The 26,544-nt window shown below is 42.4% G+C and overlaps 1 protein-coding gene across 7 annotated transcripts; it reads left to right on the forward strand.

The window, feature by feature from the left end:
* Nucleotides 1-10: 10 nt before the first annotated feature.
* On the forward strand, nucleotides 11-25,557 carry SPOP (speckle type BTB/POZ protein). Of its 7 annotated transcripts, none has more exons than XM_015299467.3 (10): nucleotides 11-394; nucleotides 12,663-12,805; nucleotides 13,188-13,309; nucleotides 14,829-14,980; nucleotides 15,086-15,213; nucleotides 18,594-18,771; nucleotides 19,375-19,430; nucleotides 19,858-19,980; nucleotides 23,334-23,476; nucleotides 24,316-25,557. In XM_015299467.3, the coding sequence occupies exons 2-10, from the start codon at nucleotides 12,728-12,730 to the stop codon at nucleotides 24,458-24,460; spliced, it is 1,125 nt and encodes a 374-aa protein (XP_015154953.1). In that variant the 5' UTR covers nucleotides 11-394; nucleotides 12,663-12,727; the 3' UTR covers nucleotides 24,461-25,557. The 7 variants fall into 7 exon arrangements, with proteins under 7 accessions (XP_015154953.1, XP_423281.2, XP_015154952.1 ...); XM_423281.8 differs by having other exon boundaries at nucleotides 11-132; XM_015299466.4 differs by lacking the exon at nucleotides 11-394 and adding an exon at nucleotides 685-931.
* The last annotated feature ends 987 nt before the right edge of the window (nucleotides 25,558-26,544 follow it).

The raw sequence follows: 26,544 nt of genomic DNA on the forward strand, positions 1-26,544 counted from the left end.
CATGCGCAGTGATCCCCGTGGCGGCGGCGGCGGCGCGTCGCTGGGAGGCGGCGTAGTGGGGAGCCCGGATGTGTCAGTGTAGGGCGGTATGAGGAGACCGCAGGGGACAGCAGGCAGTGGTGTCCGTCTCAGGTGAGGTGGGAGGGGGCTGTGCGGGGGAAGAAGCTAAAGGAATCGGGTGAGGACTGGAAATCGCCACAGGGATGGGAGGAAGGTAGTGCCGTCCCCCCGCCGCTTGCTTCCGACAGGTTCCTGCGGCGGCCCTGCGGCACTGCTGGGAAGTGAGGGACCCACCCAGGTCTGCCACCCCCCCCAACCTCCCCCCCACCCCCAGCTTCTCCGCCGGCAGTTTAAATGGCGCTGCGACAGGAGTGGCTCCTTGCCAAATAGTGAGGTATGAAACGTAAGGGGACTCCGAGTCATACAGCGCATGCGCAACCGCACTGCCAGAAAGTGAACCGTTGTGGGGGCGAAGCGGGCGGGGCGGGGTCGGACACGCATGCGCGGAAGCCAGAGCGGTGGCGAAGTGCGCCTGCGCAGGAGGAAGCCGGACGGTCTTGGCTGGGTGTTGTGTGAGGGAATGCGCGCGTGCGCTCAGTGGCCTCGAGCCGACGGGTTTGGCGCAGTGCGCGTGCGCGGTCGGGAGGGGAGCGCTGGGAACGGCCATATCCTGCCCGTCAGGTCGGCGCCTGCGCAGTGCGCTTCTGCGGGGACCTGCGGAATACTGAGCCGCCGCGCGTGTGGGGGGGCAATCGGAGGAGGAAGACATGCTGCCAAATAGTGAGCTCCAGCTGCTGGTGTTCTCCTAGGGGGGCCGGCTGCGGAGCGGGGGGGCAGAGTCCGGGGGTAGCCGTCCCCACGCGCCGCACCTGCCGGGGCCGGGCCGCTCTGCCTTCCCCCTGCCGCCCTGAGGGGCTTCTCGGGTCGAGAGGTAAGAGCTGAGGGAAGGGGCAGGAGCCGAGGTGCTGCGGGGGGGGGGGGGCAGCGGGGCCTAAGGGGGGGGCGAGGGAGTGGGAGAAGTTATGCGGACCCCCGAGGAGAGGCTGCTGGGGTATGGGGAGCTGCGTGAAGGAACACGAGTGGGTGGAAGGGAACGAGGATTGGAAAAGCTGAGGTGGGAACACATCGCCATAAAGGGCTGACAGGTCCCGGCCTGGCGTGGGGCGCAGCTGCAGAGGAGGAGAGCCCATAGTGCGGCCTCGGGCCTCGTGGGGCTCAATGGTGCAGCATCATCGTGCGGGGAAGGCACGGAGGGCAGCTGGGAGTGCAGATAGCGGGGCCCGGTGTGCCCCCTCAGTGAGTGGGGTCTGCAGGTGGTGGGGCACTGCTTGTAGGCAGGAGCTGTGTTGGTTGTGATAGGTGGTGTTAGAAAGGGAACGTGTGAATCTCGTGGTGTTCCCAAAGCTGGCTGTGAAACCCAGATGTTTGGGGTTTTTTTGGGGGGTGGGGAGGGGATTTCTTGTTTCTTTTCTGTCTCTCGCTGTTATTAGATAGGTGTACATATGGGAGAAAATCTTTTCTTGCCATTTTTTATTTTACTTTATGGCAGTTGTTCGGTGTAAAACTCTGTAAAAGCTTGAAGAATTTTACTCTTGTTTGTGCTTTATTAAAGCAAAGCTCTTTCTTTGGTTATTAAAAAAAAAAAAAAGCCAAATTAGTAAAAGGTTAATGAGACAGAATGAGTAAAATGATGTAAAACCAAATGAGTGAGACACATAACAGGATTGCTTCTTTTTTGGTGATGTTTTCTGACCTCTGGTTAGATTTCCTTACGTCACTTGTTCCATTGTAACCTGAATAAAAACCACTTTTTATTTATGGTACTTTGTTACGGATGGGTGTTGATGTCAGGAGAAGCAGGAGTACATCAGGAGCTGTCATCCTGTCACTGTATCAGTAGAGGACAGTCGTACAAAACAACTGTACCTGCCTTGGGATCATAAAAACTACTGCCAAGTGGGATATCCTGATTTAAAGCTGAGTATCCTTATTGCTTTTGGAAGACCACACGTTTCCTCCCCAAAACCTCCAGAATTTGCAAATAGCTGCAGATAATGAACAGCAGGAAAGCAGAATAGCTGTGTTTTGCCACATGGTCTCACTGAGCAGTGCCACCACTGCTCCTAAACCACCATTGAGCCTTTTAAAGAGTTACTTCTTTTGAAAGTGGTCTCTAATGTGGAGATGGTATCAGTGCTGGCGCTGTTGTGGGGTGTATTAGACCTGAGGAATGTTAAGGACAATTCCGTTCACCAGAATTCCCTCTTAGTTTTCCCTGAGCCAGTTTGACCGTTGGGGTGTGGATGGTGGGGGTTAATTTCTGGACAGAGCTGGTGTTAGCACCACTGTGAAGCCAGTTTGTTGCCCTCTGTGATTTTCCAGACACCAATCCACTTCAACAGCAAAAGGGACTTCCCTGCTTTGTTCTTGGCACACCCTTCTGTTCAGTGTTGTGCTGTTCTGCTGCTGGCCTGTAAACTTGGAACTACCTGCTTTCATTCCTGCTCCTTACTTCTGCAAAGTTCAGCTCACAGCTGGCAAAGATGTTGTGTTGTTGTGTCATCAGGAGCTGTTGCTGTGTTAGCAATTGCATTCCTAGGTTCCCGTTTGAAAATACTTGCTGTAATTTTGTTAAACCCCTTCTCTCCTCCTAGTTCTAGCATAATTTTCTGCACAATTAGAGTATTATATAAAGATCCTGTTGTATTGTTCCTACCTCTTGCTGCTGATATTTTTCTGCTCGGCACAGAGAGGAAATACAACAAAAATATGTTGGTTTTTATTTTTTTTAAGCCCTTTATGGAGAGAATTTTGAAGGTATTAACTCTTGATTCTCAGGTGATGAGCTGCTCCCTCATTCTGTCTTATGAAGAGTACTCAGAGACTTAAGTAAAGCATCTGTCCCAAGGTCTGGGAACACATGACAGTACAGGAAACCAGCACGAGATTAAAGTATTCATACTGTAATATGCTTCCCTTGAGAAGGAGAAGAAGCTGTTGTTTTTATAAACTATATCTGTAGGTACATTTAGTACTTCTTTCTCAGTCTCTGTTCTCAGGTGTCCTTTTCCTGAACTCTCTTGTGGAAGGAAGGAGCGATTCTGGAATTCTCTTCCTCTTTGCTGATATGCATACCTGAATATTAGAGCATCCATCAGATGTTGTTTGCTTATTTCTTTCCCCTCTGCATTTTTTAGGACAAAAAAAAAGGTGCAGAACCACAGACTGCATAGCAAATGCTCCCCAAAAAACTTGGGAGTTCATTTTATTCTGTGAGTCAGCCCTTTGGCTGCAGGCAGGAGTGGCACCACTGTGTTCCATGAGACATAGTTGGCCTTACAACTCTGGAGATAACCTGTTTGGCCTTGCAGAGCCTGTGTTGTGGTGGTGTTGTATGGCTGTGCACTTGGAAAATGGCTTTTGCTGGCAGTGTGGCTTTGTGTGTCGTGCATTTAAATTGGGCTGATGTGATGCTTGGGCTGTGAATCATATCAACTAGTGTCAGTGCTAAAAGACTGAGCCAATATCTGATAACAAATCATTTACCCACAAAAAGATATGCCCTCGTATATGATATGCCTTTAAGTGTCTCGTATTCAGAATGTTATACTATTAAATATGCTAGTTTATAACCATTTTTAATACTACAGAACCTCATAAGTTCAGTAATAATGTTTCTAAAAATACATAGGAAGGTTTGGAGCTCAGTACACTTAAATTTATTACATATTGAGAAACATTTTGTGTTGTTGGATATGTAAATTTATGTAGGGCGTGTAGTTGGATGCTGGTATACTTAAACTGCTGACTGCTGGTTGAAGTTCTGTGAATCACTGCTCTTTCTTTGGAGCTAACGTGGCACTCTTTCACTTACAGCTGGAATGCTTTCGTATGTGACAGCAAACACAGCAATACAGCATCAGTCTGAAAAGCCTGATGGGAGCTGCAGAACTTTGAGCATTAAACTCTTATAACTATCAGTACGTTGGGATGGTCCTTAGAAGTTCATGAAAAGATTTCTTGCACTTAAACAGCAATGTATAATTGTTCAGGTTGGGTTTTTTTTTCCTCCTTTCCATCAGAACTAATTGTCATATTTACTCAATAAACAAGCATCTCTCAAGCATGTCTAACAGGTGAGCGTCTCTCTAGGGCTGTGGCAAGTACTGATATTCAAGCAAAACAACCTGGGAAATGGAGGTGGACTGGAGAGGAAGTTATGGATCTCAGAGCCAAGCAAGAAGTAAAATTTTGCTTGTGGCACTCAATCAGGTGCCTGGATTAATTAATGTGCTTTGTAAGTGTGGTTTTAGTTACTGTTCTGCACTTACTCTTTTCTCATTGCTAGAGAAATTTCTTCAGCAAATCGTATCTCAGATCATAATTGTATACAGCAGCTTTATTCAGCAGCAGTGGATTACTTCAGTGAGGGCCTTCATGGGATTATCAAGTTTGTTTCTCCAGCTTAGGCTTTAAAACTAGTGAGGCCTTCCTGAAACCTTCAACTCGTTCTGATTTTTGATTTAAAATAGAGGATTTGCTTTTGTCTGAGAGGAAGCTCAGAGATGCTGTTAGCAATGAGACTGGAGAGCGGGTGGAGACAAACACCCTCAGTCTGGGGCTGCTGTAGAGCAATGCAGAGGAGCTGCCTGGCTGCCTCCCAAGTGTTGCTGCATAAAGAGGCTGGAACAGACGCTGCCTGCATTGATGTAAAAGTTTTCAGTTAACTTGGCTGTAATCATGCCTACAGATGAACTGTTTTGTCTGTTACGGAGTGTTGCCATATATATATATATTTTAAACCCACCAAAGAATCTATTATCTTACGGTAGAAGCATCACAGAGTATTCCCTGTGTGCTCAGAGAGCAGCTGCTGGGGCTGCCTGTCCTGACCAACACTTCAAAATGAGAACAGCTACACTGGGGCCTTCGTTTCCTCACTTGCATCTCTGTAGAAGTGTCTGACCTCAACAAGTTGTGATTAAAAACCACACACGTCGCTTTGATGGATTTCCTAGAAGTACTTGTGGCTGGTGAATGAAATTCAGGGAACGATATTTCATTGCCGCATTTGAGATGCAGACTGTTTTCTTAAGGTTTCCTGTTGGCTTCTGGTTCTGTTGCTGCTGCTGCTTCTAGAGAAGAATACAGTGTGTATGGGCATTGGAGTCCAGCAGTGTTGAAAATTGCTGTTGTGCTGAATTTTGCCTTACAGCCCTCTGCTTTTCAGTGAGTGGGATGACAGGGAAATGACCCAAGTTTAAATGTTATAAATATTTATTCAGATGCTTCCTGAAATGTTCTGCAACGTCCTGGTCTGAGCTGGGAGCCCACCTTACCAAAGCTGAAAGAGATAGAAGTCGTGGTGCTGCTTGATAGCAACAAATAACTTCTGTTATTTGCCATGTTATTTGTCTCTTGTAGCAGGTAACTGATATTTCTCTTTTGGATAAGATTACCCAGTAGCTCACTGAGCTTTGCTGTTGATGGGGGAAAATAGTAGGAAGGCTTCTTGAAGTGTTATTTACAGTGGTGGAAGGGGAACCAGGAAGGAATGAAAAGCAGCAGTAACTGTGGGTTCTGTGAGCCTGGGTTTTAAGCAGCTTATGAGGGTGACTTGTTGTTGCAAGATGGAAAATAAAATTATGTATCTTCTGGGAATTTATTTTTGTGCACTTTTATATTTCCCCTTTGTTTTTAAAAGATTCCATAAATAGCTTATGCCAACATCAGCTGAGAATGCATGACCAAAACAAAAAGTTTGTTCCAAGAGGCTTCCTTTGGGAGTTTGCACTGAAAACACAAATGAACATCAATGCCAAACGCAGTGCCAGGAGTGTACCTCACTGCCCTCCTTCCCCAGTGCCACTGATACAAACAGAGATGCAGCACCGCCTGTGGTCCTTCTTCCCTCTATTAGAAATGCACTAAATATAGAATCTCGGAGCTACCAACATTTTTCTTTGTTCTTTGTCTTACTAATTAGATAATCTTGGGTTTGAATGGTGAGGATATTCAAATAGGGGTGTAGGCGAATGCCATGATTGGGTTATTTTCAGAGTGTGATTTACGGTCAGATGTGAGTGTTTTGATGTTAATGTGAGTTAGGTTATTAAAGTGGTGCTAGCAGCACCAGCATGCCTTATTGAAGTGGGTGTGATGAGTTCTCTAGAAAACATAGTGCTGATTCATGAGGAAAATGAAGCTGTTTTGGAACTGGAAGTTGGTTGGGATTTGGTTCTCATTTTCTCCCTCTATTTCTGCCTTTTCATGTTGATGTTTGATCCGTTCACAGAAAAGACTTAAGCAAAGTGGAAAAAAAGAAAGCAAAGGACTCTTCCTACCCATACAGACACGTGTGTGGGAGAAGCATCACCCAACAGGACAGGCAAACAGGAGTGTTTGCAGTGCTATTTACGACCTGTTAGGAATCAGTTCTGGTATGAGCTTTCTACTGAAATGAAGCAAGCTGCTGGCTTTATTTTCAGGCATCTCCAAAAAGGTGGGATTTCACGCTGATCTGTAAGGGTGGTTTCATGTGAGTGCTCTTTGGCACTCACTCAATCTTTACGTTTAGCACTGAAAGTAATTCTTACAAGGGTTTCGAAGTCATGCTGCAATTACAAGCAGGTGAAAGGACTCAGTAACTCGATGCCTCGTTTTTGCCACGTGTTGTAATCTCTAAATTTATTACTTGAAAGCTCAATTTCCAGAATAATAGTGGGAGAGACAGCATTTCAGCTCAGGTTGATTTTGATAAGCTCTTAGAAATACTAGTGCAAGATGGCAACTGGAAAACATTACATGAAGACTACCAGATGTTTGTATTGCTGGATGTTTGGTCTGAATTAAATGTTTTGGAGGGGATTTTGGTCTTGGTGGCTTACAGATCAGACCTGCAGTCCCATTGGAGTGTTCCAGTGCAGCTTGGTACAGTGCACCAATGCATAATCTAAATGAAAAGTGTTTATAGGCAGTAACCAAATCTTCCTTTTTAAAATGAAGAAGGCAGAAGTGTGCTCGAGTCCGGGGCTGTGGAAGCCTGAAGTTGGTGTTGGAGTAACGGGTCTCCTGATGAAAGGAAGAAGGGATTGGCAGAAGGGAAAAGAACGGAGGTGAAAAGCACAGTAAGGGGAGTATGCTTGCTTTTAAGAACGTGATTACTTCTGCATATGGATGTGATTCTAGCCTACTTTGGGTAATTTATTGTTGGGGTGAGGTGTTATTAAAGGGGATACACTTTTCTGCATCTGTTCAAATGCTACTCAGAGCAATCTTAGAAGAATGGCAAAGCTACAGCTTAATGTAATGACTGCAGAGCAGAAACGTTAAGTGGAGGATTTGTTACAAAGGAGATGGTTATCTGGAGGACTCTTGGCTGCTTTTTACTCCTGACTTCATCTGTCTTTCTTGGTTTTGGTTGTTTGGTATTTATCTGATGTTTGGAGAGGAGGGGAAGAGGTGGTAGATGGTCTCTAAATAACGTTGGTATTATTTTCTTTTCTTATTTATATATATATATATATATATATATATATATGTAAAAGTTGTGATTCTCCTTTCAGTGCTGATGTTTTGCTGGCAGTGGTCTCTGTTTCATTTCCTCTTTCCTTTCCCATCCTCTAATAGTTTCGTACAAATGATGACTTTTATAGATGAACCAACTTTTTTCCTTCCTTTTTTCTTTTCCTTTGTGACAGAAGAATTAGTTTAGGAGGAAAAAAAAATTAAACATTCCAAGAATTGAAAAAATCCCTTATTTTTGGAATCTTTTGAAGTGGAATTTTAGTAACTGAGTTCTGGTGTGTTCTAACTATTGTATTAATTGTGTAGAAAATAGTTGTTTTTTTTTTTTTCTAGATAACTGACTTGCAGTGAATTATCTGGAATAAACTGGATGGAGGGGTGTGTGTGTGTGTGTCTGCATCAAAGTCATCTTCTCATGCAGTGTCCAGAGGGCCCTGCTGTGACCTCATGAATTTGGGTGTAATAATAACTTTGGTGTAATAATAGTGAAATGAAAGGCTGTATTTTTAGTAACAGAAGATGCCCATCCAAGATCCTGAATGCTGCTAACGATGTAATGGAGGCAGCTTGCAAGCAGAATTGGGACTGATAAATGGTGGCTTGAAGAGAAAAGCACAGACATTCAGCTCTGGGAGAGATCTCCTGTACTGTGTTTCCAGAAGACCAGGTTATCTATGTGTTCTGCATCCCAAATGAGACCTTATGAGCTTTTCAGCCTGTTAAGCATTTTCCATTGAATGTCAGTTCGCTCCTTCCCATCTCTCTGCTATGATGGAGATTTTTCCTGTCTGTTATTTTCTAACTCTTTGAAACGAAGCTCCATGTGTCATTGTGAGTTGATGGCACTGAAGGAGCAGTGTCCTCTACCACCACTGTGAAAGCTCTGTGTTTCCCTGGGCCCAACTTCAGCCTGCCTTTGGAACCCCACAAGGTTCCTGCTGCATGTCAGGTGTGATGTGATGGCTGTAATCAGTGCTGCTTGGGCAGCCATTAGCGCAGGCTGGGAGGCTTTGCTGAGCCCATCATTGCTTTCCTCTCTGGTATTCCAAGCAGGAAAAGAGCGTCCTCTTTAGCATATGCATTAAAATCTGAAAACTGCCTCATCCACTGCTTAGATGGCATTGCATACCACCTTGCTCCTTCTGTTAACCTGCCTTTTTTCCTTCCTTATGGCAGCAGATTGAGTCCTCCCATTGTCCTTTCCAAGGCTGTGAAGAATGCAGGAAGATAATGGTCTTTTCCTGTGCTTCCATTTCTCATTCCACTTGTTTTATTGCTTCTATTATCTTTGTCTCACTCATTTTTCTCTGCATGTCCTGCAGTTCTTGGGTGGTTTGGGTCTGTTCTTGGATAGTCATTGATAGTGTTGCTTGTCTGTTAAGCAAACAGCCATTTTTGAAACAGTTAATTGAAGGACATTTGTTTTACACACGCTATCACTGAATAATGCTCTCAGGAAAGGAATATACTTGAAATCTTCTATTGTAAGCTAGTGGTTCCTTAAAAGGTAATTAACTTATCTTGAGAATAAATTAATGTGCTCTTTGGCAAAACTGAGTCATTTTGAGACCTGGTCTAGAGTTACTGGTTGAGCTGATAATCCCCAGCTCTATTGGGTCAAATCTCTGCTGCTGTGTTGACTGCTGATCCCTACAGTGGATGGAGTTTTGAGCCGAGATGTCTGGGTATGGCTGCTAAGTCAGGAGGTAATTAGTAGGACTGGGTGGCAAGGGGACATTTCCTGTGCTTGAAAAGGGCCTGGTGTGGCTCTCATTCCTAGAGGAAATTTCTTCATCTGGAAGTGGTTGTGAATGAGGTGAAAACTTACTCTTTCTTCTTTTAAAAATAACAGCAATGTTAATATTTGTATGCCAAAAAAAAAAGTGTTGTTAATGATGATATCCAAGAAAGTAAGAGACTTGCAGGCTGTACATGGGCTATTAGGGATCCATAAGATAATACTTTTGTTTTTTGTTTCCCGACTTGATATTTATCCCTTCAAGTCTGTCCTGCCTTTCCTGGCTGTAAGGAATTCTGATATCAGTACTGTTTACGAAATGTCATCTTAAAACCTCTGCCTGCACCACTTTCTGCTCAGCTCCTGCTTCAGAGGTGCCAGGCTGTTACTAAAGGCATGTGAACTGGTAAGGCATTAAGTGTTCATGAGCAAATAAACACCGGGGGGGGTGCCTTCTGATTTCAGAAACTGCATGCATGGAGTGCATTAAGTCAGCTGTTGTTCCTTTTTAAAATGTATTTAATATTGGTCCATACCAGAAGAGCTAGTCAGTGTTTGAGGGTGGAGTGGCACACAGGCACTGCTAAGGCGCGCTCCTAAGGCTGTGTTCAGTGAACCTGTGTGTGTGCTTGGTAAGCAAGGCAAGTGGCAAATCTTTCCTTGCCATTTTTACAAAAAAATAAGAGAAAAGTATATTGTATTTATTTTATTATGGTTTGAGCTAGGGGTATGTTCTGGTTTAACATTTTCTTTTCTCATCTGTATTAAATTGCCTCCCCAAAGGTCTGCAGAAAGCTTTGACACACTGTGCTGGAAGTGTTTTCCAAATAATAGGAAATCTCTAAAATGTAGACCCTCTGTCTCCTTTGGGCCTTTCTCAAAGGGTAACGAATGATGTGCTGGCATGCAGCAATTCTATTAGCACGCTGTCACAACTTTTATTACCACCTGCCTGTCCAAGCCATCTGGGAGGAAAGGACATAAGAGATAGAAGTGACAGTTACTCATAGAAAATTAAATAGTCTTGTGTGTCTTAAGCTCATGCATTTGTCCAGCCTTTAGAGCACAGCTTTCTAAAACTTCTTTCGCGAAGATGGAGGTAATACTTCAAGACATCTTAAAACCCAGTGGAAATGCAGAAAGTATCTGTAAAACTTCTGATTTTTTTTTCTTCAGGAAGTTTCAAGATCTCTCGACTTCTCCAGCTATTTGACTGATGGCTGTGGTCTTAGGGAGTTTGCTCCTTGGGCACCATGGGGATGCAGGGCTATGTCTGCATCCAGGAAAGTCCTCAGCATCTCAGGGTGCTCCAGCAGCCGTGATCAATGTGCCATCACAGCATAGGAGCAAATGACTCCTCATTAATCCCTGATTTTTTGTGCCAGAATTGAGGTGTTACCACTAAATTTAGTGTCTTTGAGAAAGCTTAAAGACTCCAGCGGGTCTCTGTAATCACCTTCGGTGTTAATTTTGTTGCTTAATTGATTCAGTGCACTGGGAAGCCTAAGTTTTCCTGCAGAAAACTGCCTGATGTTGATAAGTCTCTGATGTGGAAGTAAACCAGACTCATCATCACTCTGACACCAGTGCAGGTGAGCAGCTTTGTGGCATCACTGCAGAACAGAACCCTGGTGTTGCCATGCAGTTGTGGCTGATGACTCTCAGCTGTTGGAGCGTTGAGGTGTCCTGCAGTGATCAGCTGTGCCTGAATCCCTGCAAGGAGAGAAAACCAAACAGATTTGGAACTCTGGGCTTTAATTCCAAGCACTGTTTTGTCTGGGTATGTCAGGCAGTAACTATGTTCTAGGGTAAAAAAAAAAAAAAAAAAAAAGGGGGGGGGGGATTAAAAATTGACATCATATCCTATTATCTCTTTTATCCTATTATTATCTCTTTATTCGTTATGCTTTCTTCTCATCAACCCTTTCTTTCAGGCTTAGCATCTCATTGCCCTGTGTGCAGACAGGTTTGCACTCAGTGAGCTTAGTCCTTCATCCTTTCCCTGGCTGCCTGTTCTCCTCTGGTGGTTGAGTTTTGTCCCTGTTCTTTGTGCCTGTGTGACTGGGAAACCTGTGCATTGTAACAGATAGGTACAGTACTGTAGGTTGATATGAACAGAGCAGTAAGACAGCCTCAGTTTGGAGTTCAGTGCTTCTGTGAACCCAGAGGGAAAGGCAGGATCTTGGGTCTTTCCTGCTTGCCATCTAAAACCAACAGAAAGGTGTCTATCCGGAGCCAAAGGGAGCACACGATGGGTTATCTGCTGCTTGTGCTGCAGTTCCAGGTTTTGTCCATCCTCAAATCCTGTGGCTGGAGATGGTGAAAAAGAAATGCCTTTGGAGGCAAGACTGAACGTTGCATGTGGAAAGGCAGTTTAGCCAAGTATTCACATCTAGAATCTGCTAATTTAGGCATAGTGTTTGGCACATGGCACAGTGGTTTAATTGAATTTCTTTGGAGGTAATTTTAAGTTTTAATGTAATAAAACCCGCAGCAAGTACCTAAGGTGAATACTGACATTCCCTTTTTAGAATGTTGTTTTGTTTAAGCCTTTTCCTCATTGCCTATCCATAGCACAAACTGCAAGTGCAAGAAGTTTGTGGAGCAGTGTGGTTTGACAGCAGAGCCAAGGGTTCAGGTCTTTGGGAGTTGTTCGTCCTCAAGTTTTGTTCTGGGAGATGCATTTTCATTGATTAAGTAGACATCTTTACAGGGTCAAATATGTATTTCTAAGCAACTGAAAGTCAGTATCTCTGTTTCAATGGCTGCATGAACTCATTTGTGGTTTTTTTTAAAGAAAATTAAACCTTAGGAAAAGGGGGGTAGGGGGGATGAAGCCAAAACAAATCACTCATTTTTATATTATAAATATAGATTAGATTATACCTCTGTGCCAGTATTGTCACATACTTTCTGCAGGTGAGTATAACTCAAAACCCAAGTAAGTGGCTGTGAACTGAAGTGCAGACTGAGGGGAGCCTTTCTTAAGAGAGTCTGGTCTGCTGGTGTGAGACTCTTGACATGAAAGTAAGGAGTAAGTATTGAGTTCAAGTGGTAGCCTCAGGGTAAGCAGTAAATCCCAAGTCAAGTCTATAGTCTCCTGGTTTTGAACTCCTTGAAGGAAATGTTAGGCTAGGTTTATTCCTATGAAGAGCTGGCATATTGAAAAACTAAGTGGTGGTGGTGTATTGCCACCTCAGGAAACATATGGGAACGCTTCCAAATGTTTTGGTGTGTAATACAACCTATTTTGAAAGTGTGGGGAGAGAGAGAAAAAACATAGGAAGCATGATTGCTTTAACTTGCATGCAGTGAATTTTAGCAGCGGTCTGGAAGTTTTTTCTTTGTTGTTAGTTTTGGCTTCATTTTTGTTCTCTTTTCCCTCTTTTTCTCACAGTGTGAAGATCTAGCATAACTTTCTTCCACTGAGTTGTGACACTCTGTTTAATCTTCAAACTGGCGATGTCAAGGGTGCCGAGTCCTCCTCCTCCGGCAGAAATGTCGAGTGGACCCGTAGCAGAAAGCTGGTGCTACACTCAGGTGAGACTGGGCTGTGCTGGGGTATTCTTGAGGCAGCACAATTAGAACCTGCAACAAGAGGTTGGTTCAAAACTAATGGAGGGTCTGGGTTTTCAGAGAATGTGGGATTTGGTAACAGTGGGCATTGCCATCACCATGGCAATGAGAAGTCATTGTTCTGTGACAACCATGTTGGAGTGTGGACGTGTCAGGAGGAGTTCTGTTGGTCTAGCTACTGCTGCCAGCTATTTCCAGACTCTTCCCTTGTGTCTGGAGGTTACTTGTTACACAAGTGATTCTGTGCAACTTCCAGGATTTCAGTTTTTGCCTTCGAAGACCTTTGTCTTCTATGACCAGAGTGAAAGTTAATGGCCCTAAACCACCTCTTATTCTCGGTTTTAAGATTAAAGTGGTGAAGTTTTCCTACATGTGGACCATAAACAACTTCAGCTTCTGCCGAGAGGAGATGGGTGAGGTAATCAAAAGCTCAACCTTTTCATCTGGAGCCAATGATAAACTCAAATGGTAAGGAATACAGAAGTGAGGTTCAGTGTGTTTGTACAACTGTGTGGAAGAATCTGGGGGTCTGCAACAGAGAAGTATGTTCAAAAAAAAAAAAACACAAAAACCTTGTGCTGCACACAAATTCTGGCTTCCTTGGATGCACATGCAGGGAGTACTGCTGCTTCAGGACAGTGTTTGGGCACAGAACAAATGTGAGGATCTGACCATTAGAAATGTTCCTTGTGTAATGGAAAACATCAGAAATTGTAGATGCTGCAGCTAGAAGGGAGACTGCATCCTGCCTTAATGCAGAGGCACAGCATGGAAGATTAATAATCTGTTATAAATTATTTTCTGTCTTAAATGACTGATGTTCGTCTTGGCAGGCTCTTGGAAGCCAGTGAGAGTCCACAGCCAGGGTATTCAAGCTCTATTTCAGCCTCCCAGTTCAGCCTCTAATACACCATGTTGTTAAAAAGTTAATTTTTGCATGCACTCTTAAATTCTCTTTCCTGCAGTTTCGGGCTATTTCTACTATTATTTCTCTTCTTGGCAGCTTTTTATATATTCAGAGACTTACAATAGTTCCTTCTATAATCTCTGTATTCTCTATTTCCATTTGCCCAAGAGTTTCTGCTTTTTAAGGGCAACATTTTTACCCTTTTAAAGTCCTTCAAAACCTTTCCTGTTTTCCCTCTGGAAGTGTTTCAGCATTTTTATTTAAACTTCCTTAGCCTAGATGGCAGCAAGCTATCCACTGTTATTGAATTTAGGGCTGTGTGTGTGCGAGATATGATTTGTGTTCCCTTCCTTTGGGTGGCAGACCTGTGCTTTCCTCAGACTGCTTTTTGTTATTAAATTACTTCATTTTATAACCTTTGCAAGTCAGATTTCCTTCTCCTGCCTTGGTCTTTCTGATTTTTGTCACTGTGGTTGATCTGCTGCTCATTTGGCCTGTTTTTTTTTTTTCTCCTGCTTGTTATATTGTGTGTCTAGTTTCAGGTCATAGAACTGCTTATGAGTTAGCCTTCTCCTGCATTTACTACCTTTTCTTAACCAAGGAGTAATTTTCTTTTTTTTTTTCCCCTAGCTTTGTTTTTGAGAAGCTATTTTAGAAATCATGTGTTTCTTTTGAGTTGCTTCCTCTGCAATTTTAACTGTCATAAGAAATTTTGCATTTCTCTGAATCTTTTGCCTCTATCCTACTATTTCTTCTCTGAAAGTTGTCTTGCACAATGCTTTTTGGTGTGTAAAATTGCACCCCCATATATACCTCCTCTCTTCCCCAGCCCTGTGGGGTTTTTTAATGATTTACCCATATTACTACTATGGTATTAATATCTGTCTTGAAGATGTAGCCTGAGGCTGACTGTGAAGCACAGTTCCACTGTTGAGCTGTCTGTTATTTTCTTGTTGTTCAGTGGTTGGTAATCAAGACTGTGCATTTTATCATGAAAATTCCACAGTGCCTTTCCTTTGAAAGCTGTGAATGACCTGCCAAAAGCTGTTCCTGTTCTAATTCAGCTGCCTGCTTCTACAGGTGTTTACGTGTGAACCCTAAAGGCTTGGATGAGGAGAGTAAAGATTATCTATCCCTCTATCTGTTGCTGGTGAGCTGTCCAAAAAGTGAAGTTCGAGCAAAGTTCAAATTCTCCATCTTGAATGCTAAAGGAGAAGAAACAAAAGCAATGGGTATGTAAAAACACTTTCTATCTGCGGGGGTTGGTTGTTTGTCTTTTGCTGTTTGATCAAGCAAGTCGTTCAGCTGTTGTTTGAAGCACTGTGTCTTTCTTTCAGAGAGCCAGCGAGCGTATCGATTTGTACAAGGCAAGGACTGGGGATTCAAAAAATTTATTAGAAGAGACTTTCTTCTAGATGAAGCCAATGGACTTCTTCCTGATGACAAACTCACTCTATTCTGTGAGGTAAGCCTTCCTCTGCTGCTGAAACAATAGCAGTTCCATTTGCTTCAGGTAGATGTGACCTTATTTTTCATCATTGCTTTTAAGGCGTCAATGGAGTCAGGAGGAGCAGTGGCTGTTTATTTAACACTTAGATTTTATTTGTGTCTGCTTGTGTGTGTACCTCTGACTGGGGTGGCTTTTTCTATGAGTGATTCATTGTGTTTTACTTCCATTTGGTTTTTGCTACTTTAGATGTCTTTTACCTGTGATGATAGTAGAGATTAAGCATATTTGATTATTAAATCAGTAGTGAAGTAATAATATTAACCATCCATAATTTAAAATTTCCTTAGGTTAATAACAAGTGCTAGCTGTATAGTGGAAGTTGTCATGCCTGTTACTTGCCTACTGAGTAAAAAAGACAAGTTTTCTTTATTTTCCCGTTGTGTGTCTATATATCTTACAGAAACAAAAAGCTGAGCTAAATGAATTCCACAGTAACCACAGCTGATGTTTATTGTCTACATTTTCTTACATGTCTTATTTTCTACAACTTCTTATAAAAGTCTTACTTCACTGATTTCAGATGAAGATGCAGTTATTTCTAAAGATAGATATTTATGTTCAGAAGCCTTGATGAGGAAACCTAAACTTTCTAATTTAGTGTCTCCTGAGCTGCTGGTGTCTGTTTCTCTTGTCTTTTTAACTGCAAAATACCTCCTGTAGCTGTAACTCTTGCCAGAGTACAGGTAGAAGAAGTTGTCCTGTCTTCAGATCTCCTGCAGCGTATTTTGTGGGAGTGTAGAGTCTTTTCTTTTGCTGTGTTCTTCCAGGATAGAAAAGAGTGTTTCGGTCCAAGTTGTTTGATGGCCGTTTGGTTATGTTGTTTGCTTTTTTTGTTTTGCCTGTTTTGTAGCTTTGCCTGGCTGCCATAAAAGCACACATACCTAATTTAGCAAACATCTCCTGATGGATTTGTATTCATTCAGTCATTTATTTAAACCATTACTCTCATGGAGGGAGCTCTTCTTTAACACTTATAGCAATGTGGGGGAAGAAGAGAGCAGTGTCTTGGGTGACACCTCCTTAGATTTGGCAGTTTGTGATAAATCAGCTGCAGACCCCAAAATTGTGGTGTTAACTCAAGAATTAACGCTGGAGAAGGGAAATCCACCAGTAGTGCTGACGGCCAGTACCACATGAAATCCACTTTCTATTGAATTACTCCCTTCAAATGCTTCAGCTCAGCATATTTGTTTGTTCTGGATGAGGAATAAACCCACTGCTTGCTTCACCTGACCTGGATATCTTCTGCTTTCTATTTCAGTTCGTTCTGTAGGTTAGTGTACATTAGAAAAGTCTTAAGTTTATATAGCGATACTAGAGGGGAGAGCTATGCTGTCTGGAAACAGTTTGGAGAGAACTTTCAACAGCTTGTTTTTGTTTTTTTTAAGTCTCTTAGGATGTAAACTGGTGTACCATATGCTCTCCTAACACTTCTCTGCTGGCCGCAGGTGCCAAGTGGTGCTGCTACATCTGTACTTCCAACAAGCGCGTTTTGTTAGCAGTACTTGATGAGGCACTTGTTATGTGGAGATATATCAGGGTTTTCTATAGACCAAAAGGTTGCTGAGCAACTCTGCCGCACCTTCTCTTTGCTTTACTAATCTTTAAAGGAAGTAACCTTCTGCACTCTGCACAGGGCAGCTCTGAACTCAGATAATGTGTTGCTGAAGATGCTGTTAAGACAGAGAATGGTTTCCAGTCTGACCTCATTTGCTTGTCAGTTTGGAGAATCTTGCACCTCTGTTCTGCAGATGGGGTTGATTTGCTCATATCTCAACTGCACAACTATTTGCTCTTTAAATTATATTCCGGCATCGTAGGTGAACAAGATCTGATGAATCCCAAAAAAGAACAGAGTTCCCAAAGTTACAGCAGTAGTCCTCCTCTGAGGAGTTGGGAATTTCCCTGCTAAGTCAGTGCTTAATAGCTTAAGCAAAGCCTTAATTGCTTTGACATCTGAGTCTGGTCATTGCTTCAGGTCTACCAGTCTAAACTCCTTTATGAAAAGCCATGTAGTAATTTTTTTTAATGCTGATAATGGACTTTGTTTCATATACAAAGATGGTTTACTTGTTGATTTGAGACAGTTTGCAGGTCTTTTTGGTGAGTCTGTGATCAGGGTTGGACTCCAAGGGATCTGCATCTTAGAAATGTTTTTTAATGAGTCTGAATCGCTTCTTCTGTCTTTGAGTCTTTGTTAGTAAAAGTTACAGGGCAAAAAGATGTTACAGCAGTCAAATTAATGACAAAGAATATTACGTTTCTCTCGATTGCTGTGCCTAATCATTGTTAGTGCCCTTTGGCAAGCAGCAGCTGGTATTTGTTCATTCTTGAGTATCATAGCATTTGTGCAAGATTCATGGGAATACCCAAGAGTGCCCGCCCTCAGAAACCCACTGGGGGTTTCCCCAAGAGTTGGGATATGTGCTGTCAGCAGTTTTTCCCTAATAAGGTGCTTCTGTCATCTCTCTCCCTTCATAATTTACTTCTCCTTTTGCTTAACTGGGAAGTTTCCTGTGCTGCCCATTGTTCTCCTCTGGCCATTGTTATTAATAGAACTGAAATTTAACCTGAACCTGACAGCAAATCCAGCAAATGGTTTCCCATATGCTTCCTTGTCAATCAGCTTGTTCTTTTATTCTTTGTTATAGCAGGGTAGTATTAGTCATTCTGATCTCTTCTAATTTGGGTCTGCTACAGAAGGCGTATGATTTACTGCGTGTTTAACAATAATGGTTTGGTGCTGAATAGGCTCTTAACTGTTCCCTTTGCGTAGGTTACTCGTCAGCTGGTTTGGCTGCATATGGTCTCTGCCTAGCCATGTCTAGTTTAGAGCAGGTGGTCAGGAATCTTACCAGCCTTCTCCAAAATCTCCTCCTTATTTGACATAAAGTTGCTTTTGTAATTCAGTTTTTATTTCTTCTTTTTCAATGCAGTGGAAGCATTGAACTCAAGAAATTGAAATTCTAGTGCTGAACCAGAAGCAGAAAAGCATTTGGGGTGCTCAGAATGTCCTGCGCTGATCAGACGCTGCTCTTGCATGCATGTATGGATGCAGTGGTTGCTCTGTATATTTCGTTTTCATTTGTACTGCTCTCTGTACTGCATTATTGATCTGGGAGGGTTTCAGGCTGTTGATAGAAGGAAAAAAATAGGTCAGGAACGAGGTCTATAAGAACAGAAAAAGAGAATTCTATTTCTCTAGGAAAGCACATCAAAAAATTGTTGCGAACCTGCATGAAAGTGCCATTAATTTATGCACACAGTTTAAAAATTCCTGAAAGGAAAATGGTTTTCCAGTGTGGAGGTTGAGTTCTTTGTTTATTACCCTCCAGGTGAGTGTGGTACAGGACTCTGTAAATATCTCTGGCCAGAACACTATGAACATGGTGAAGGTACCAGAGTGCCGCTTGGCAGACGAGCTGGGAGGACTCTGGGAGAACTCCCGCTTCACAGATTGCTGCCTGTGTGTTGCAGGCCAGGAGTTCCAGGCTCACAAAGCCATCCTAGCAGGTCAGTACTGAGTTGGATGGGCCTTAGCAGGATGGGGGACAACAATAATAGCAAGTGAAGTACTGTAATACTGAGGTGTTTTTTGTGTTACTCCTTTAAATGAGGTTTCTGCAGCTCTTTTAACTGCAGAGCTGTAGTAAAAGATTGCTTTGTGAACTGCTGCAAGAAGACATATCTACTCCTTTTTTAATTGCCCGCTTTCTCCACACAAAGAGGACAGTAGGAGGTGTCCTTAATGTCTGTACTCTACTATAATGTATCACTAAAGCACTTGTAAGGAGAAGTTACCAGATTACCAGAGTATTTTCTTAGTAGATCAAGAAAGGTATCTCACTGCCTGTGTACTCTTTTGGCCTTGTTTGAAAGGCCTCATGACATCCCTGCATACCCATTCTCAGAGCATGAAGCTACTCTGGCCACGTGACACGATGTCACAATCTGTATGCTTCACCAGCTCTACTCAGCTTGCTCTATCTGTTATGGGAATTTTTTTCTGCATTAAGTAGCAGGAGAGTTGTTGAGGTGTTGGCACACTGTGCTCATCTCCTCCTGAAGAGCAAAAGACTTATCTCTCACTGTGTTCTCTTTGCCCCCCTGCTGTAGCACGTTCCCCAGTTTTCAGCGCCATGTTTGAGCATGAGATGGAAGAGAGTAAAAAGGTAAGTTCCTTAAGAAAGGAGAACTTGAACAGCTAAATGAATAGCACCCTCTGGTCAACTCTTCACATCTCTGGTCAGTTAAGTTTCTTAGGTGGCTTTTGTGATTACTGTCACCTCCTTAACTCTCTTTCTCCCATTAGATGCAGGTCTCTGCTTCAGCTGCCCTGAAGGGAGAAGGAAGGGATCAAGGAGGCAACTGTTACCTTTGTTACTCTGGGGAAGGAGATCAGGGTGGGATAGGGAGAAGTAGTTGATGTACAGTACTCAGAATTTTTCTTATTCCATCCTTTTTTTTTTTCTTCCTTTCTTTTTTTAAATTAAGTCATGTTCTGAATAGTTTGTAGCAAATCTCTGAATACTAAAAGATCTTGGGTAGAACCTTTAGCATCTTGTCAGAATTCTAACAAGCTTCATTTTTCTGATACAGAATCGGGTTGAAATCAATGATGTGGAACCTGAAGTTTTTAAGGAAATGATGTGCTTTATTTACACGGGGAAGGCACCAAATCTTGACAAAATGGCTGATGACTTGCTGGCAGCTGCTGACAAGGTACAGTTGGGATTTACGGCTGTTCAGAGAACGAGCAATGACATGTACCTTGCTTTACTCAGAGCTCTCTGATTCCTGTAGTAAGCTTTTCATGTGATGGTTGTGGTTGGGCAGTTTCTTTGAATTGTAATATCAACTGGTTGTGGCTTATAAGTAAACTTGAATGTAGTATAGATACATTTAAGATCCTTAGATGTATAGCTGCATATCATCAGATATAATGACCAGGAATATCAGTCTCTACTGCTCATTTTTAAGACCTTTTCTTAAATTTCAGAAAACATTGCTATTCAACGTAATCTATAAGAGCTGGGAGTGAGAAGAAAAATTCAATTTTTTAATATTTTTTAAAATATTTTTTTTAACATGTTTGTTACCAAATCTCAAAAGCGGTGTTGTGTCTTGGCAGACAGGGCCTGCTGCTTCTTCTGGTCTGGCTGGTATCAGCAGCTTCAAGAGATGCTCTAAAGTGATGGATAGCCAAGAGTGGGAAGGTCTTGTTGTTTATTTTCTTTTTGCAGTGGCAGTCCCTGCTGGTTGTGGAGACAAGGGGTGCACTGGAGGAAGCCCTGTTGCCTAACCTGTAATGGTTTTGCAGGCTCCTTGCCAGGGAGGTTCCAGGGATGCTCTGACTGAAGGCTGCTGGTAGTCCCTGTGTAGCAGGCACAGTGCCTTGCCAACCATCCAGCCTCTGCCTCCTTCCCTTTGCAGCACCAAGGACGGAAGAGAGTGCTCTGCTGGCCAGTGAGCCATATTAACCAGTGAAAATTCATAATATATAACCAAATTTTTATTTCCTTTTTTTTTTTCTCTTAAAAGTGAACTTAGTGCTGGTGAAAGATGCCAGTTTGACAGCACTGGAGACTAAGTCCTGAATTTATCCATCGAACAGGTTCAGCACGGGTAGCAGCAGTGCAAGATCCTCCACACTGCCCTGCCATTGTGCCTCAACTCTGACCTGGAGGGACCACCTCTGGGGGTGAGAGCGTAGTTCAGTCTCCGTGCTTCTTCAGTCCTTGGATTCTTTTGTGGGTTCCAGATAGGGTGGTGGATTTTAAGATGTGGATGCATGTAACCTTGTTCCACGCAAACCACTGCACAACCATTACATTCCCTGTCACTATGGACCTGGGCTTCATCAGAAATGTTGATTTAAAGGTGAAATGCTCCGTGTGCTGTTATTAGGCCACTGCAACTAGAATTAAAATGGGAAATAATGCAGGCAGATTCTTGGCTTGATTATTATAATTGCCACATATTTTATTCAATATTTAAAGAGTATTGATTGAGAGATCACATACCATCTTTAACTGAGACAAGTGTAAGCAAGAAGCAGTACATTAAGGCCAGAGTAGGCTTTAACTTTGAATTTCTTGGCTTTTAATGTAGATTTTTCTTTTAAACTCGTTGTGCGTCTTTTAAAAGCAGAAATAAAAAAATCTTTCAAGAAAGCACATAAAGCATCTAATATTTACTCAAGGGACTGAAACAGCTTCTTCTGAGTTCCTCCTACCTCTTGGGGAAAATAAGTAATTAGACCAAAACCAAAACAAAACACGTCTTCTGAACCCAGGAGATACTATTTCAGCCTCTGGAGTAGGAATGCTATTAGGTAGGGCTTTTTTTCTCTCTCTCTTTTTTTTCTTTAGTGTAATTAAGAAAGAAGGGGAGGGGGAAATCTCGATACCTGAGAGACCAGAATAGCTACTTTTGCCCAAATATGTAATTAGAAGTTGAGATATTCATAGTGAAAATCAAAGTAAAATTTGTACATGCATGGAAGAGGATATTCAATTTACAAAGGGAATAGTTTAAGCTTTGTTTACTGCATTTTAAGCTACTGACAGACAGTAACATAATGGTTTGCCCCTTCTTTGAAATTGTTTTAGTTACTGATACAGATGAAATAAATTTGATTTGCCTTCTCAGATGTTCCAATGGGAGAAAACCGTCCTGGTTATGAGTGCCATGCCTCAATTGACGTAATTATTATTGCTGAGTCTTAAGTGAAAGATGTTTATATAATATAAAATTATTCATTTAAATCTAATCGTAACAGAATAAAGATCTCAATAAGAATATAAAATTAATTTATAGTAATAGTGCTTATCCTATGGCAGGCAGTCCAGTCATCATGCAGAGGAGCTGGTTACCAACCCCCTGTTCAGGCTGGCAGACCAGTCCTTAGAAATCTGGTATCTTTTTGGAGTGTGGCAACACACAGTGAAGAACATGCATTGGTATACCATGGCATCTTGAAGCTGTCCAGAAAAGCCTTGCGATCAATATGGAGGGTACTCCCAATGTCATGGGATTGAGACTATTCAGAAATACTGTGTTTCATCCAAAGAACAAGAGGCTCCATAATCAGATCACACATACCAAGATTTTCAGAAGTATCTCAGTCTCTTAGTGCCCACCTATAATATTTTAAAAGGCTGAGGTTTGAAGTTTGGCCTTTGCTTCTTGACAAGTGACTTACAGTTTTCTGACTACAGACCTTTTTGAAAATCTGGTGTGTGTTTGCTTGTTTCAATACTGACTAAAGTGCTGCAGAAAATAGTGTGTGAAATTTATTAGAAGGTACTCTTCTTCTAAGCATATCCTTCGAATTTCTCAAATAATTAATCCAACCCAAAGCTGTGGACGTGGAGGGAAAAGTTGAGGTTAATGCACCATTGAATGGTGTAAACGCTTCAGTGTAGAAAGTGAAGCTAGAGTAGGGCTTTTGCTATGGCTTTACAGACAAGCTGTGATGTTTTGTTTCCAGATGGATAGCCACAAGAAATCAGGGGCGTTTGTGTGGTATTTTAGTATTAAACTAGTAGCATGTACTTGAGCAAGGGTGGTCATAAATTGCAGAACATTAATGGCAAAGGAACTGAGTGAAAGCTGCCTAAACATCACTGGAACACCTATGGAGCATTCAGTATTAGGTCTCCACTGAAGCTGGAGAATAACTGTCATGCAATAATAAAGTGAAGATGAGATTTGGTTTTAGCATTCTGTACTTTGAAATCACTGAAGCAGCATTTCAAATCACCTTTAATACTTACTCATTTCAAAGCATGAACACAGCACCAGTTAAACCTGTAACACAAGGAGCCTGGGATGAGAGTTATGGTGGGTATGCTTCTTCCCCATTGCTTTCTTCAGGGTGGGCGCATATTGCTTCTCCTTTTTTGCTGATCACTACTTCTTTGAGTACAGTTCAGATTCATATAATAAGGTGAAGAAGTCTGTTTAGCGTTGTAGAGTAGTTTGTTACTGAAGAGTAAAGGAGCACAAGTAGAACTTCAAGCTGAATAGATTTTTGTTGTTGTTGTAATTGTACTTTGGCTTGTGTTTTGCAGTATGCTCTGGAACGTCTGAAGGTGATGTGTGAGGATGCACTGTGCAGTAACCTGTCTGTGGAAAATGCAGCTGAGATCCTCATTCTGGCTGACCTACATAGTGCTGATCAACTGAAAACTCAAGCGGTGGACTTCATTAATTAGTAAGTTTACTCATGTTTTGGCATGCAACCACTCAGGAACAATCACGTGCAGAGGAGACTCTCCTCGTTTTCAGTTTTAGTTTTTGTTTTTTACAGCTCTCCCATTGTGATCCTTCTTTTATCCGGCATTCCAGAAGTGCCATTGCCCTAGGGGTTGTTAAGTCTTGTCCTACTGGAACTGTTCAGTATACAGTAGAGCTATCTCTGTGAGATATTTCAGATTTCTTCAAAAAGTCATGAGAACTCCTAGGTAGTAGTAGATCAGCTAGTCCCTCATATTTAGGGACTATTGCAACTACTACTACTACAGACCTTCTAGTGGGTAGTCACAGCCATCTTCTTTGATGTCCAGAAACATCTTAATTCTGTTAGTTAACATGATTTCTCTCAGTACTTTCTGTATTGATCGAAAATGTTGTATGCTCAGGGTCAGAATAGATGAGCATTGTGTTCCTTCTGTCATCCTCTTGGAGTCATGTCTGTTAGTGAGTTGAAGGACTGTCCAGCATACAATCTTAAAACAGTAGACTAAAAATGTTGGGTATCTTAAGCATGTGGAAAATATAGAATCATGGAATGGCCTGGGTTGAAAAGGACCACATTGAGCAGTGGGCTTGAAAATAGATATGTGCAGGGGCACCAGCCACCAGACCAGGCTGCCCAGAGCCACATCCAGCCTGGCCTGGAATGTCTCCAGGGATGGGGCATCCACAGCCTCCTTGGGCAACCTGTTCAGTGCGTCACCACCTTCTGTGTGAAAGAGAAAGAAAGAGAAAATATCTAATTGTTATCCTTTCTGTCCCCACTCAGTAACTTCATATTTATTTTCTTATTTCTAGTCATGCTTCTGATGTCATGGAGACATCGGGCTGGAAGTCGATGGTAGTATCACATCCTCACTTGGTGGCTGAGGCGTATCGCTCTTTGGCCTCTGCACAGTGTCCCTTTCTGGGACCTCCACGTAAGCGACTGAAGCAATCCTAAAGTCCCATCTCTCGCAACACCACGTGTTTTTCTGGAAGCAGCATCAGCTGTTGCTGCTCAAACCTTGACCACCAGGTAGACAGCGAAATCTGTGGAGCTTATACTCTGTTGTTGGGGGGAAGAGACTGCTTCGTGACACCCAGACTTTTTAAAACAGCACCAAGTAACTTGGGGAGAGGGGGGAGGGTGGGCCTGGGGCTCTGGGGCTGTTCAACCTAATGAATCCCTGTCGCTGCATCGTCTGTGTGTTCCCTTCGACTTGGCTGAGTCAATTAAGGGTTCGGTTTAGGTGCCGATCCATGTCAGAATAAACCCAGTAGTGGTACTGGGGAAAACAACATCTCTGCGTCTGGCAGCACAGAACAAACCGTCAGATGCCTGGAGCAAGAGGACGTTTTAGTTTTGGAGAGAGCGTTGAGAGGTTAAAAAGAATTTCCAGTGAGGTTCTGGAAAGGAAGTACCTGATGGGAGCTCCAGTAGTATTTATATCAAAAAAGAGAATTTAAGTCCTTCCAGCTGAGCTAAAAACTGGACGTTTGTGTAACTCCTTATTGCCATCCAGCAACAAGAAGATCAGTTTCTCTGTTAGTAGCACTTGTATGTTAATTGCAAAAAAAAAAAAAGAAAAAAAGAAAAAAAAAAACACCTTTTATAAAATGACAGGTTGAAGTGAAAGGGGACTGAGAGACTGTGCGTTCTGGAGGATGTGAATAGACTGAAGGCAGCCTTTGGCAAGTCTGTATTGGTTTTGAAAGGACTAGAATATCCTTGATTCGGAGTGTGCTGTCTGATAAGAACAACGGTTACTGTTTTTAGATATTGTGGAAAATGTTTTTTTTGGCATTTTTCCCTGCTTTATTTCCCTCCTCCCTCTTTTTTAAGAAAAAGGAGAAATTTTATTGTTCATGATAGCTGCGTCAGAAGTCCCTGTCCTGAGTTGCTAAATGATTCTTAACAACTGTTTGTACCTGACTTGCCGACTGTATAGGAGCCAGTCCTATTCCTTTCTATTAGTCACTCTTCTTACAAGGAAGAAGTTTCAAAATAGCTGTTAACTTTTTTTTTTTTTGGAAAATATAAATAATTACTATTTTGTACTGCGTCGTATCTGTTGTTTTTTTGCTTCAGTTTGAAGACTTCTCAGCTTAAAACCAGTTCCCAAAAGGTGCACTTTCATTCTGCTGCCGTGTCCTGACAGTGCCGTGCTGTTCCTGGAGCTCATGGGGCTTAGCAAGGAAGATTGCACACAGATTTGCAATACAAAACTGTTTTATTTCTCATGGTGGGTGTTACCACAGTACTAGACAACATTGGTTTTAATAGCAGCTGTGAAGCTGACTGGTAGTCCAGACCTGTTACCTAGACTTAAATGTGGAAAGGGGGAATGGTACAGTAAGCCATCTGTTTTATAACATTAAGGAGCAGTGCAGGATGTCTTGGTACGAAAGACACCATCCATTTATGTCGTCATTAGTCCCAGATATCCAGGGAGGTTAGATTGAAATACGTGGTGTCATGGCAGTGGCAAATTGATCTGACCTTAAGATGGTCAGGTAGGGCACGTAATGGATTACAGAGGATAACTCTGTGTTGTCTAGAAAATAGATTAGATATCAGTTGTCTCTGACTTTTCATTCTGTTGTCATACTTCTCTTACAGCCTTTTGTCCCTTGTGTGAAGGAGAGCTCCGTTCATACGTTCACGTGTTTCATCTAACTGCCATCTATTTTTATCAGATGGTGACTCATGAGAGGGTCCCTGCCCTTTTTTGAGCTCCCCCACTGAGACTTTCATCACAGACATACACAACCATCTGTATAGTAAAGCCTTCCTTCTTCTTGGTTCACAAATTCCCATATTGCTTCTATTCCTTCAACTCTTCTAATTCCTTTTATATTGAATTCAGCATGCATATGCTTTTAGGTAAGCAAAGCACTTAGTCATTAGGAGATGCTCCCCACTACCCTGTCAGAACTTAGACTGGCATTTCTAGCTTATAATTGCATGCAGATGTGAAAAGTTCATTGCCAGGTAACTGCAGAAGTTATCTGTGTGTTTCAGTGATGTCTGATTACACCGCAGTA

The sequence above is a fragment of the Gallus gallus genome, chromosome 27 (assembly GCF_016699485.2).
Source record: "Gallus gallus isolate bGalGal1 chromosome 27, bGalGal1.mat.broiler.GRCg7b, whole genome shotgun sequence".
In the NCBI taxonomy this organism is placed as follows: Eukaryota; Metazoa; Chordata; class Aves; order Galliformes; family Phasianidae; genus Gallus; species Gallus gallus.